At 45.6% G+C, this 13,541-nt stretch overlaps 2 protein-coding genes across 5 annotated transcripts; one reads left to right on the top strand and one right to left on the bottom strand.

Moving 5' to 3' along the window:
• On the top strand, nucleotides 1-5,553 carry fzr1b (fizzy/cell division cycle 20 related 1b). The gene is made up of 12 exons (XM_010890124.5): nucleotides 1-128; nucleotides 291-392; nucleotides 1,181-1,372; nucleotides 1,469-1,551; nucleotides 1,977-2,160; nucleotides 2,255-2,320; nucleotides 2,447-2,549; nucleotides 3,335-3,516; nucleotides 3,617-3,850; nucleotides 4,437-4,541; nucleotides 4,722-4,814; nucleotides 4,928-5,553. Exons 1-12 carry the CDS (start codon nucleotides 54-56, stop codon nucleotides 4,967-4,969), a joined length of 1,461 nt encoding a protein of 486 aa, XP_010888426.1. The 5' UTR covers nucleotides 1-53; the 3' UTR covers nucleotides 4,970-5,553.
• Nucleotides 5,554-5,925: 372 nt separating this feature from the next.
• LOC105022001 (importin-13-like) lies at nucleotides 5,926-13,504 on the bottom strand. 4 transcript variants are annotated; one of them, XM_010890090.4, is made up of 22 exons: nucleotides 13,280-13,503; nucleotides 12,860-13,096; nucleotides 12,075-12,200; nucleotides 11,255-11,919; nucleotides 11,006-11,146; nucleotides 10,701-10,842; nucleotides 10,430-10,596; nucleotides 10,077-10,197; nucleotides 9,812-9,959; nucleotides 9,498-9,679; nucleotides 9,323-9,349; nucleotides 9,111-9,245; nucleotides 8,881-9,012; nucleotides 8,626-8,706; nucleotides 8,309-8,446; nucleotides 8,093-8,189; nucleotides 7,953-8,005; nucleotides 7,781-7,847; nucleotides 7,628-7,686; nucleotides 7,425-7,514; nucleotides 7,015-7,196; nucleotides 5,926-6,507 (listed from the first exon to the last, which is right to left on the bottom strand). In XM_010890090.4, exons 2-22 carry the CDS (start codon nucleotides 12,938-12,940, stop codon nucleotides 6,408-6,410), a joined length of 2,934 nt encoding a protein of 977 aa, XP_010888392.2. In that variant the 5' UTR covers nucleotides 12,941-13,096; nucleotides 13,280-13,503; the 3' UTR covers nucleotides 5,926-6,407. The 4 variants fall into 4 exon arrangements, with proteins under 4 accessions (XP_010888392.2, XP_010888401.2, XP_010888406.2 ...); XM_010890099.4 differs by having other exon boundaries at nucleotides 12,860-13,050; XM_010890104.4 differs by having other exon boundaries at nucleotides 12,860-12,962.
• Between the last annotated feature and the right edge of the window lie 37 nt (nucleotides 13,505-13,541).

The raw sequence follows: 13,541 nt of genomic DNA, 5'->3' as shown, positions 1-13,541 counted from the left end.
GGGTGGGGGTGGGGGGGGCTGGACAGTCTATTTCGTGGTGGTGCTCCTGTAAAATGGACCAGGACTACGAGAGAAGGCTGTTGAGACAAATTAATCATCAGAACCTGCCGGAGGGACAACTGTCTAAGGTGAGTAGGTGGTCTCTGTGTCTCTGTTATTAAAAAGCAATCTACAAATTAAAGGGATTGGGGAAATAATAGACACTTACTAATAATCTGTTTAAAACCAGTACAGATTATCTTGTAGATGAGTGCAAAAGGTACACCTGATGGGATTCTTGTCTTTCCCAGTCTGTGGGTGCCACCTGCAGTCCTGTCAGTGTGAAGTCTGGAGACCGATTCATTCCTACCCGCGCTGGAAGCAACTGGAGTATCAACTTCCACTACGCCAATGTGAGCCACTCACCTTTCCTCTAATCGTGTACCACTACAATGTGTACTAGCCCACAATCAGTTTTGCAGTATACTGCAGAATACTATATGGAACATTTTATTTACCCATGACCATGTAGTTCTTACAGGGTTATTTTTGTATTATACTGTAGATAACTGCATGAAATACTGTTAAATAATGTATTTAAGAATATTGTATAAAATACTGCAGAATTATCTGCAAAAAAACATTGTATAATAAAGTAATGTCAGCAAAAACACAATAGTCCTATCCCCCTTATCCCTGTTTGTGACATCCATGAGTGACAAACCACATGACATGAATGGACCATGTTGTAGGACCAGCAGTCCCTGCCCTTTCCTCCCACCAGTAATGTATATACACTGCTGTCCAGAAAATGTTCTTCCTTGGTAAAGATGAGCAAATAAAAGGCTATGTAAAAATGTTTCTCAAATGATAACCGTTTCCCCCCATAATTAAATGTCAACATTACGACATCCTTGTTTTCAGTACTTTGTGCAACTTCCCCTTGCTAGGGTAATGTCACTAAGCATCTTTATATAAAGTTTTTTTATGTTATGAAGTTAAAGAATACATTGTACAGGATCCTGAACTGTTGTTAACCGAAGCAACTTCCATTATTGAATGCGTGCTGACAATCGGGGGAAATGGAACCCACAACACGGCGTTGAATGTGCCATGCTCCGGCAGCTGAGCTAAACACAGGACTTCTTACAGCTACAACTTTGGCAATATCATGTACAACCCCACGTTTACTTCTTGGCAGGAGAACTGTCAATCTCCCAACCAAAACCACAGGTCCAAGGATGCAGGGTCAGACAATGGGAAAGACGCTGTGGCATATGCTGCCCTGCTGAGGAATGAGCTGTTGGGGGCAGGGATAGAGAGTGTTCCAGACCCCAACACTGATGACCACCGCCACACCGTCCCCTCCCAGGAAACACACAGCCTCTTCAGGGTAAGCAGCAGATAGAGTCCAGCACAGGGCCAGAGATATAAAGTGTGGTGTACTTTCCTTATGATTAACATGCTCCTTTGAATTGTTCCTCCCCAGTACACAGTCCACACTAAGAGAGTGCCTTTGGACAGTGGCAGTGAGGTGTCGCCGTACTCCCTCTCCCCACTCAGCAACAAGAGGTATGGATGGGTCCATTGCGTGGTTTAGGGGGCTATACAACCACTGGCTCTGATGGTATGTTACATCCACCCAGTGTAAAGTGACAGATATGGGACGTTACATCCACCCAGTGTAAAATGACAGATATGGGACGTTACATCCACCCAGTGTAAAATGACAGATATGGGACGTTACATCCACCCAGTATGAAGTGACAGATATGGGACGTTACATCCACCCAGTATAAAGTGACAGATATGGGACGTTACATCCACCCAGTATAAAGTGACAGATATGGGACGTTACATCCACCCAGTATGAAGTGACAGATATGGGACGTTACATCCACCCCGTGTAAAATGACACTTATGGTACATCCATCCAATATACATTTCTGTTGAAGCTAAAAAATAGCCCCCACCTCCCCCACTCGTGTTCATTTCAGTCACAAGCTCCTGCGATCCCCTCGGAAGCCGGCCCGTAAGATCTCCAAGATCCCGTTCAAGGTGCTGGACGCCCCTGAGCTGCAGGATGATTTCTATCTCAACCTGGTGGACTGGTCGGCTGGCAACCTGCTATCCGTGGGCCTGGGGGCCTGTGTGTACCTGTGGAGCGCCTGCACCAGTCAGGTGAGAAGAAAGGAAGGGGCCAGGTGAGCTGGAGTGCGAGAGGGCACAAATCCCTCACACTGTTCGTTTCCTATCGCCGTGTTTGTCTTTGCAGGTGACAAGACTCTGTGACCTGTCAGTGGATGGGGACTCTGTGACGTCCGTGTGTTGGAACGAAAGGGTGAGTTTAAAGCCCTGCTCAGTGTCTCTAATCATTATTTCGGTATATTGTGAGGAAATGATATGAGGCAAACTGGCTTCATTTGACCTAATCACTCAATGGCCTGAGTTGTGTCCATCCTCACAGGGAAGCCTAGTTGCCGTGGGAACCCATAAGGGCTACGTTCAAATCTGGGACGCAGCGGGCGGGAGGAAGTTGACCAGTCTGGAAGGCCACTCTGCCCGCGTCGGTCAGTGATGTCAGTTTAGGAGCAAGATGTGTGGGATTTACTTTCTATTTTCTGTGTGTACAGTATGTCCTTAGCAATATCTGTTGTATTAAATTACTTGGTTTTTACATCTGATATTTGCCAGTTTATTTTCTTATACATACTGTATGACCTGTGGTACCCGCATTCATGATATAGGCTGATAATGTGCAGAAAATCTCTGTAGTATGTACTATTTAGAATTGTGGCATGGTATACATTTCAGGATAGCAAACTCAGTTCACCTTTTTGTAGTGTATGAATTTGTTCATACATTGAGGAAGATAATTATTTTCTCATGTTTATCAACATCTAATAATCAGTTCATATAGGGGATATTCTTGACTAAAATGGCATGAAAATGTGCATTACATAACACATTTTGGTTAGGTTTTGTATGGTAATATTAGTTGCTTACTGCAAATGTGTTTTAACCCCCCCCTAAAAAAAGAATAAAAAATTATGATAATAAAAGCACAAATTGCATTTTATTTTTGTAGAATACTGTTTTATTTATAGCAGATTTTCATTCACATTTGTTGTCAGTATTCCAAAACCATAATTCCCATTGCCAATGTCAATAAAAGTGTTATCTACCTATTATTTGCACTGAAATGCCATTCAGATTAACTGTTATTAGCGTGTAAAGGCCATTATTCTTTGGTTTAGGTTTGACTGCCATGTAACCTATATTTGCTTAACAAATACCAGATCAGTTGGGACTGCAACATTGAGGATTTCTTCTCCACACTCGCCCCTCTCTCCAGGAGCGCTGGCTTGGAATGGGGAGCAGCTTTCCTCAGGCAGCAGGGACCGTGTGATCCTCCAGAGGGATGTCCGCACCCCTCCATCTGCTGAGAGGAGGCTCCAGGGACACAGGCAGGAGGTCTGTGGCCTGAAGTGGTCGCCGGACCACCAGCACCTGGCCTCCGGGGGCAATGACAACAAGGTGGGTTGTATTCAGCTCAAGGTTCCTGCGACATTTCCAGTGCTTACGGGGGTCTGTAATCTCTCGTCATTCAACTCTACGAACCCCTCCTCCTCCTCAGCTGCTGGTCTGGAACAGCTCCAGCCTGCTCCCGGTGCAGCAGTACAGTGACCATCTGGCTGCGGTAAAGGCCATAGCCTGGTCACCCCACCAGCACGGACTGCTGGTGTCTGGTGGAGGCACGGCCGACCGCTGCCTGCGCTTCTGGAACACCCTGACGGGCCAGGCCCTGCAGAGCACCGACACAGGCTCACAAGTCTGCAACCTGGCCTGGTCCAAACACGCCAATGAACTGGTGAGGAACCACTTACCTGATATTTATTCCTAGTGCACAGGTAGCCTTTTACAATCATATGATATGGTTTTCATTCAGAAGGCAACAAGCGGAAGAGATTTCAACAATGCTTTTGTTGGCTACAACATGGGTTGGTTTAAATAGTCACAGGTGGTATATGGAAGGAAAAGAATAGCACACCTTTCTGTCTAAGACTTCTCACGGTCAAAGCATGTACTTTGGTGCTAGACGACTCTGAAAGATGATGAGAAGCACATCCATGGACCTCCTTCTGTCCCTCGCCGTGTTTTCAGTCTTCGACTTGCCCATGTCCATCTCATTTCTTCATGACATTCATTCTATCCATCTCATAAAATATCAGTGACCTTTCGGACAACACAATAATGCTATAGTGCTTTCACCAGCAAATGAGCATTTACTGTCCAGATGAATAGTTAAAAAAAATTAAAAGATTCTCAGGTTCCCTACGAAGTTTGCACAGCAATGTACACAGCAATGTAGATCTATTAGTTGATGTATGGATTGTGAAAAGAGTTTTGTCTGTTCTATCCCAGATAATAATGAATGGGTTTGAATTGTGTTTCAGGTGAGCACCCATGGCTACTCTCAGAACCAGATCCTGGTGTGGAAGTACCCCTCTCTGACCCAGGTGGCCAAGCTGACGGGACACTCCTACAGAGTTCTTTACCTGGTGAGACTGAGGCAATGCCGTGCTTACTGTTGTAGGTCTTGCAGTCATGTTGAACAACACAGAATATCTTCTTCAGAGCTGTAGTAATCTATCGTCATCATCAGGTTTGCGGCTTGGTTACTATAAGTAGTACCTCTGACGCAGTTGATACAGTGAAGTCTATCGGTTCCCTTGCTCTAGGCTGTGTCACCAGATGGAGAGGCCATTGTGACGGGGGCGGGAGATGAGACTCTACGTTTCTGGAATGTTTTCAGTAAGACGCGCTGCACCAAGGTTGGTGAACAGAACACACAGGATGGTTCTCTTGCATTCCACCTGTCACCGGTCTGTTGCGTCATCATTTTAAACAAAGAATCCCCTTGTTTTTCTTGTTTTCTTTTGCTCAGGAGTCCAAGTCTGTGTTAAATCTCTTCACCAGGATACGATAGTGAAACAAGGGGTAAGGACTTAAGTAGGGGGGGGTTTAGGGAGGGAAGACATCTTCCTGGCCCCACAAACCCTGCATTGACCCCCTTGTATCACTTCTCTGTCAGCACAGCATCGGCCATCAATAAATACTTTTCAGTTTCAGCCCCACCTTTTCTACTGAGGATAGCTCTAACCACCTACAGCCTGTGAGCGGCTGTCATTGATTTCGGAACAAACATGACCGAGGGCTTGTTGTCTACGTACGTCTGTCCCTTGTATCTGTTGTGGATGACCCGACATGTTTTATGAGTTATTATAGATCTTTTTTTTCTCCAACTGTGTGACTTGACCAGGGCCCAGAGTTTTACCGATGGGGACACATGGTTGGGAAGGCACTACATATTCTGTATTCTGTTAGCAGAGATAGTTAGATGTTAAGTTTATCGAGGAAAGATTTTACACATTTCCATCATGTTGTATGGTTTCTCAGCCTCTCCAACTTACAAAGACTGAGTGACTGCAGATGTCTATATTTTGATAATCTGTAAATGAGTTATCATACAATCTAACAGAATGTCATAATAAATAAGTACACCAATAGTCAGCCTGCCCAGGCAGCTGTAGTGACTCCGATGTGTTGATTTTCTTTCTCAACTGGATTGTATGTCTCAGGTGTCATTACCTGGGTATTTAAAATGCCGTTCTTGTCACACTGATCGCTTTTGCGGAGATCAGAAAGGAGTGTTCTTGCAACCTCACTGAGTCGCTAGAGTGCAATGAGTCAAGGGAATCCCTGCCAGGACACCTCAAAGTATGATATCACATTACCTGGGTGCCAATACTATATGTTTCACCATTCTATATGTATCTTCACTGTTCTATATGTATTGGAATTTGGTTCCATGGTTTTATTGTGATTTGACGTTCCAAATCGCATTGCTCACACCTCTGCTTTAGATGGATAGCCTAAAAGCCATGAGAAAATTGATTTTATTAGACATGGAAGGAATATTGCTGTATACAAATTGGTTCAAAATTTAAAAGAAGATGGAGGAGAAAAAGGTCGGAAGCAGAAACACTTTGTTTTTGTTCGAGAAAATATAATCGGTGACGGTCAATGTTTTCCCCATCACTACCAACATGCTCCTTTTATTGGACTTGCTGCCACGGACAGTGAAGTGTAGGGATGATATAAACCCAGGTCAGTGAGCCATAGTGGCTTAGACTGCAGTCGCACAAATGTTAATCACTTACTCTGAAAAAGCCCATCACAGTATTCTTCACAAGGCCACAAGCAGCATCCACTCACACTAACCCACAGACAGTTTGAAACGCGAAATGTCATTACCGAGTACAGACTACAGTCATGTGTGGTCTCCAACGCTAGGTTCCCCTGCACAGGTCCTGGTTGTCTGGAGGTCTAGTCTTGGTTCAGACAAAGCGAGTACTGTAGCCACATTAGTAATCTGCAGAGTGTCCGGTAGGCCCCTGCAGACCTCGACACAACAGCGAGAACTCGTTCACTATCTCCACAACATGCCGCTTGTTGCTCTGTTCCCTGGGGAAAAGAAAGTGGATAAGATATCAACGGTGGGAGTTGTGCTGTTAGCAGAACACTGACATGATTTTCACACTGCCCCGTAGAGTTCAGCTGGTAAGAGTATGGCGCTTGCAATGTCAGGGTTGTGGGTTTGATTCCTATGGTGGGGCCAGTGCAAAAAAGGTTGGAAAATGTATACACTTTACTTTTAGCTACTATGGATAAGCGTCTGCTGAATGACTTAACATGTCAAATATACTGTATATCATTCATGTTATGAGAGCAAATCTGACCAGTGTGGATTCAATAAAGCATCTGGAACACCAACTTTACCCATGGGTCAAATTAACTTGGACCTGTTTTAATTTTCCATGGTCTTGGGTACTTCATTAAAACCTACAACGACTACTGGTATGCGTACACCAAATTGGAAGTGTATATTGGTATGAGATGAATATTGTCAATCAAGACATTGCATAAACAGTTCTGTGGCAGGTCTGAATGATTAATTGTTCTGAAAGCTACCTGAGGAGCTGCTGGTTGAATGTGTCTTTCTGTTCCATCGAGATCTGAGCAGTGGGGAATCCTGGGACATGTAGTCCTTCCTTTAGCCATTGTGACAGCAGTGTGTGGCAATGTCGATTCAGACAGAACAGCACCTGAGAGAAGTGCTCTGTCAGACAGTGGGGAGACTGCCCTCCAACCGCCTGGTGATAACACACAGTGCGAGAGAGCAATGAAGCATACATACAGTATACGAAACAATTGACTGGAAAATCATTATACCATTCACTGGCCAGTACGGATCTGGAGTAGCGGGAGAGAGTTAAAAGTTAACTTATTAAGAACTGCCATTAGAATGAGGATAGCTACTGCCAGGTTGTCCTACTTGTGAGGGCCCTTCCCACACTCTAAAACCGAAAGCAGTTGGTTACCTCCAGGATGGTTTGAATGAGAAGCTTCCCGTCTCTATGTAGAACCTGACCAATAGGAGGGATGTCCACACAATGACAGACTAACTCCGCCTGGGGGGGTGGAAAACACTCTAATTATGATAGAAATGATGCAGAATAAAGTTATGACTTTGGTTGTCCAGTTGCACGGTAAAGTGGATCAGCATCGCACGTATTTAACTTACAAAAAACAAACAGGCTGACTTCGCTGTAGGCGTCTCTGGAAACTTGAGTGCCAGGATTCCTGAAAAGGAGTTGGTACTGAAACTGTTGTATACACCTAAAAAATAATATTGTGCATCCAATTACAAAATAGGTTATATGGCAAAGTCACTCACCACAGTAGAACAGAGACTTGACATCAAGATGTTCGGACCGATAGAGGCCAGGCTCCCTTTTCAGGGCCTATAGGGTCAATGACAAACACATTTTACCCAGGATGTAGTTTCCATTAAACTCTTCTTAAAATAACTTGATGGAAATAACTGAAATGATAAAAGACAGGGACACCTCGGCATGAAGCTGCATGAATGACTCAACTATATCTGGATGTTCGCTTGGGCCTGGTAAACGGAGAGCGAGAAAATACATGTGAAAAACAGAAATGTGCAAGATCCTTTATCTTTACCCAAGCTTTCTTTAATTCTTACCTTGTTGAAAGATGGACTGTGTGGTGGAGGTGACTAGCTCAATAAGGTGCTTGATTGGACCTAAATGATCTTTCTCTCCAGTAAATATTCGGACCATCTAGATGAGAGATGACTTCATTTATAGAAATCAAGATGGATACTTTGCTCAAGTCTAAGGCAGAATCTTCTGAGGACTGAATCTGATTTAGTTGTATGATTGGTCTGTGACAAACCCACCTGACATGTAAGGTCAAGAGCAGAGGCTTGTGGGCATGTAGTGTAGATCTGTCCCAGCATCTCACTGAGCTGGGGCACCATGGGCGCAAAGTCACGGAGGAGTGTCTTCACAGACCTATCAAACACTCCACACACTGCCTAAGGGACAAGATGTTGTGAGTCTAGCTCACGTCTAGCCTAGAATCCAAACGAAATATCGCTCTGGGTCACTTTGAGATGAATGGAAGAATAGCTTGCATTTCAGGCTAATATGCAGAACATTATGACCCATTTACATTTTACAACATGCTAATATACATGGTGTATGCACTAATTACCTTAACCACCTCTGGGTCACTGAGCCATTTGCTGAGGACGTTCTGTATCAATGTGAAGACCTGCTGTAAGATCACCACAATCTGAAAGAGCACAAAGTCAACAACATTGCAGCAGTTCTGAGTAGTGACAGAAGTTCTCAGACAACAGACAGACACAAAGACAGTCATCAGAATGGACAGACAAGAGGTAGAAAGTGGGAGTGTCAGGGAGAGGGTAACAGACAGTAAAGAAGACAGAGTTGTCAGGAAACTCACAGGGTTGGTTCTGGTTTGGGCTGGGATGGTGCCCTCTGACCCCTGATCCTGCCCTCTTATGTCCAGTGTTGTGAAGAGACTGGACAGCATACCCAGGATGTGGATGATGGACAGCTTAGTAGTGGGGCTGGGCTACAGTCAGGGCAGGTACACAATGACTACAGACAATGTATCGACTTTACATTACTGTAGGTGATCGCACAGAACAAGGGCACTGTCTCTGTCCTTACCTCCTGGTGTGCCAGTGTGTCCAGCGTCTGGATGTGGGGGGTGATCAGCAAGGTCAGGCGGCCCAGGATCTCCTCCACTGGCAGGGCAGATAGGAGGAAGCCCAGACCCTGCATCAGCCACATGCACTGGCTGCTCTGCATACACAAATAGTATTGAATTCCATCTCTACGCACACAAAATAAAATAGGATTATTTTCAAGACAAGGAATACCTTGTGAATTTCTTTTGCCAGTACATCCTGTGAAAGAAAAGAGAACCCCTTGACATTATTGTCAATGACGAACCAATGACAACATCCAAACCAATTGCACAGCTACTGCACAAGACACATCCAGCTACAGTACAATTGATCGATCATCACATGAGAATCTTGTTGTCGTGGAGACCTGTGACACGGTCATGATGTCAGGAGCGTAGGGTGCAAGGTCATGACGACACTCTCTACATATCCTCTTCAGAGTGGACACGCTGGACACAGACAGCTCCGCCTTAACCAGGCCCTGGAGCACCATGGGTACTACACAGCCCAGCATCAGCGGGTGGTCCGCCAGCCACTCCGCCAGAGAACCTGGACACAGAGACACGTTGTGAGGGACAGAGAAGAAACAGAGAGACATTACGAAGGACCGACAAATTAGTCAGAGAGGGGTCAGGATGGTGAGGTAGCTAGACGGAGATGGAATGAGATGTTGGCCAGCACCTATGGTGTACATGACCGTGTCGGCCAGCTGGATGTTACTGATGCTGATTCTTGGGATGAGTCCGATGAGGCCTGGGATAACATCGGAGTAGTTCACGTCTATGGTCTCCGCTATGGACTGGAAGCCAAATAGGAGAGCCTCAATGTCCTGGGGACAAGAGGAAAACAAGAAGACACAACTTAGGAATGTACACACTGGCGTTACGGACGGTATGTTTGACGTTGTGTGAGCATTGCGTTAATGTAAATAGGTGACTTGACTGACCTGCCATGCTGCTGGTCCCTCGGTGGCCATCAGCAATTGTCCGAGTCTATCATAGAGGTTACTGAGAAGCTCCGCCCCAAGTATCTCGTACACATACATCAGAGTGTCAGATATGTCCACTCTACCACAGAAAACATACATTCGGTGTAACCAAAAATGTTTACTGGATGCTTTGTTTGGACTCAAAATTACTTATATTGTTACTGCTCAAAACGTTCAACCGATCTTGTCCACTAGAATCTAGAGTTAGGAAAAGCGTCAAGGAAATTGTATAACAATTGTTTGTTTAGTTTCTAAACAAATTCTGTAAATCTCAAAGAGAAAATCATAGACCTCCTACAAGGACTGTTCACCTGTAGATCCTGAATAGCTCTTTGTCATCTGAGGACCAGGAAATATAGTCCTGCTCTGAGGGGAAATGGGACTTCTCGAGCAGGATGTCCACCAGCTGGAGGTAGACTGGTCTGTAAACCTGCAGGTAGACCGTCCGCCTGTCCTCCTCAAATGACAAGATGTCATCCTGCAACAACAGGAAGTCCCAATATAGCCATGCAACCATGTTCAGAAGAGGTAGCAAGCTTTCTCTCCAACAACATTGGCCCAATCCCATCCCTAACACAATACCTGCAAAGTGTACCAGAATGTTAGCGTGAGGGAGCTGGTGGTCTCGCTGACCGGGTAGTGCCCAGGGATGCTGGTACAGAACAGGATCATGTTGACCAGCGACAGGTAGCCCTGCCAGTGTTGGACCTGTTCCAGAAGAGTCCTGTTTCACAAAACTCCCCCAGGGAGAGGACATTCAACAGGTCAGGAGAGAACAAGGCCAACTTGGTAACAACCACAAATCGTTTGCCGTTCATCTATCAGGAAGCTTTAGGTACATAGACAACTTAAGATCCACTGCCATCAGCGTAAGCTGTCCTGTGTACCTGGAGTGGGTCTCCCCCAGAGCAACAGCGATGCGACATATACCGTGGGAGGTCTCCATGTCTCCGTCCCTTGCCGCAGCCTTCAGCTGGTCATGGAGACCCAACACCAGAGGCATCAGGTTCACCAGAGCATCTGTGTATCTGAACACACACATACATACCTAGCGAGGTTTGTGGTAATTCCCAGCTTTAGCGTGCGTTTATGCCTGACTGTACATGTCAGTGTGTTTTCGTGTGTGTCTGCCTCACCTCTGGCAGTCAGGTTGAGATATAGCACAGACGATGGTCTCCACGGCCGTGTTGAAGAGCTCAGGGTCAGACAGAGCTGCGAAACAGTCCTGTAGCAGTCCCTCACTCTCCCCGTGCAGGGGGATATCCAGTCCCACCCAGCTGGACAGGCAGCGCAGGCACCGCTCCTTCACCTGGCTGGGGGCCTCCTGCTTCTGGAGCAGCTGACGCAGAAGGGGACACACCACCGTCCACTCCCCAGCCAGGGCCTCTCTCAGCTGGGCACGACGCCCCTGCGGCAGCCGGCAGCTCTGTAACTCCTCTGGCAGCACGGTGAGGAGCTCCAGCAGGGCCAGGCAGTGGGAGTGGTTGTTCAATTCCATCTCACCAGCTCCACCTACATCTCCGGCTCCACTTTGATTCCCAGACCCAGTCTTCTCTGGCTGGAAGACCAGGACCATGTCAGAGACTGCCCGAGGCCAGGCCTGAGGAATGGTGTGGAGGGCCAGGGAAGCCAGGGCCACACACAGCCTGGTCAGCACCATTTTGGGGCCTTTTGAGAAATGGGAGATGTGGGAAAGAAGCTGCATCCTCAGGGTCTGGTGCTGGTCTATAGGGAGGTCAGCCCAGTGGCGGGAGATCTTGGTGTGGAGGGTGCTGGCACCAAAGAATTGGATCTCAGGAAGCTGTTTTGAAAATGGCGGGATAATGAGTAGATGGTCAAAGGGGAAAACAGGGTTATGAGTGGGGTCATGGAATGCAATACAAGCAAGGATTCTACATCAAAACCAGGTGTGTAAAACCTATGGGAAAGGGTGTAGGACGATGCTGGGGAACAGACCTTGTCTGGGCCAAGCAGAGGCCAGCAGAACTGCCAGGCCTGAGTGGAGGTTTGGGCCTGAGTCAGCCACTTCTGGGCTACATTCTTATGGTCCATGTCTGGGTCATAGTACAGCTGGTGGAGGGCCTAGGAGAGCAGAGGATGTTTCCAATTCAACTAATTACATTTACAATAGATACTGACATAAAAACAACTGAATAAAAAAAGACTTAAGCTATTACACAATGTGTATTTGAAGGAGCAAATGTCACTGCTAAAGAATGTAATGGGGTGTATCTGCCTGCCATGCACACATGATAGAGACATTTATGAAGCTGAGTGTTGTTGCTATTGACAACTAATCCCAAGCACATGGCATGGTTATAATTAGTACATTTGACTGATACTATATCATGTTACAACTGCTTCCTTCCCTCTATACCCCAGTTGAACTAGTTTACTGCATACAGTCTTCCCACTGATTGTATAAAAAACGATTAAACCACTGTCAACGTATAGGCCTACATTTGAAAGATGAAAGAAAGATGAAATCCTTATCTCAGTAAAACACAAAGCCCAATGTGTAGGACAATAGCCTATATTAGATTTGTGTAGGATATTAGCTTATTATTGTCATTTGCATAGCATAAAATCACAAATGAAATATTTTAGAAGCCTAGAGACATTAAAATGTATTCTTCCGCTGCACATAGTAGAAAACATGAATGCTTACAAACAGAATGCAAGCTGTATTTCTGGATGAAAAACCTTTAACTTCTGTCGCGCAAAGTGTATTTGGAACATACCGACTCCACGTTCCCCTCGGTTAATTCTAAAGCCCCGGGTTCAGGACTCAGCACCAATCTGTTAGGGGGCTCCATTTCCATCCCGTCCGTGAAAAGTTGTAACCTGGTGGTTAACTCTTCAGTTAATGTCGATTCTTGCTGTCTCCTTTAAAGTCTCCCTCTTTCAGTGCTACTCGGGTGCTGGCAGTATTCTAGGAAATACATTCGTTTTCGGAAAGGGGTTCAGCATATATTGTCCTGTCGTGAATGACACATTAGCTGACCCTACTGACCAGAAACCATTTCAGCAGCGATAAGTCTATTAAAACACTCTAGGCTAACTCAGTTAGGCTAGGGAACTATAGCCTAGTTAAATATGTTTTTTTTTATATTAAAGAACAATTTAGTGAATCTTTTAAACATATCCATTCCCGTACTTACCGCACATCAGTATTTCTGATACTTCGTAGAATCGAGTATTGAACCCTATATATTTGGTTCTACTTCGGACGCACGGAGTGCACGTTGCAAGCGTTGACAGCTGACTGGAGTGCGCCGCGCCGCGCCCCTTCAATTGAGATTCAGCCGAGCCATGGCCATGGCCGTGGGTGACATATTCAGAAAACACTTGGAGCTTTGAGTTATATCGACAGACATCTTCCTCACGGAGCTGGTCAAAACGTTTCACTTTGTGTGTTGAATT

The sequence above is a fragment of the Esox lucius genome, chromosome 3 (assembly GCF_011004845.1).
Source record: "Esox lucius isolate fEsoLuc1 chromosome 3, fEsoLuc1.pri, whole genome shotgun sequence".
Lineage (NCBI taxonomy): Eukaryota > Metazoa > Chordata > Actinopteri > Esociformes > Esocidae > Esox > Esox lucius.
Note: the sequence above shows the minus strand (reverse complement) of the source record. Positions and strands in the feature narration are given on the sequence as shown.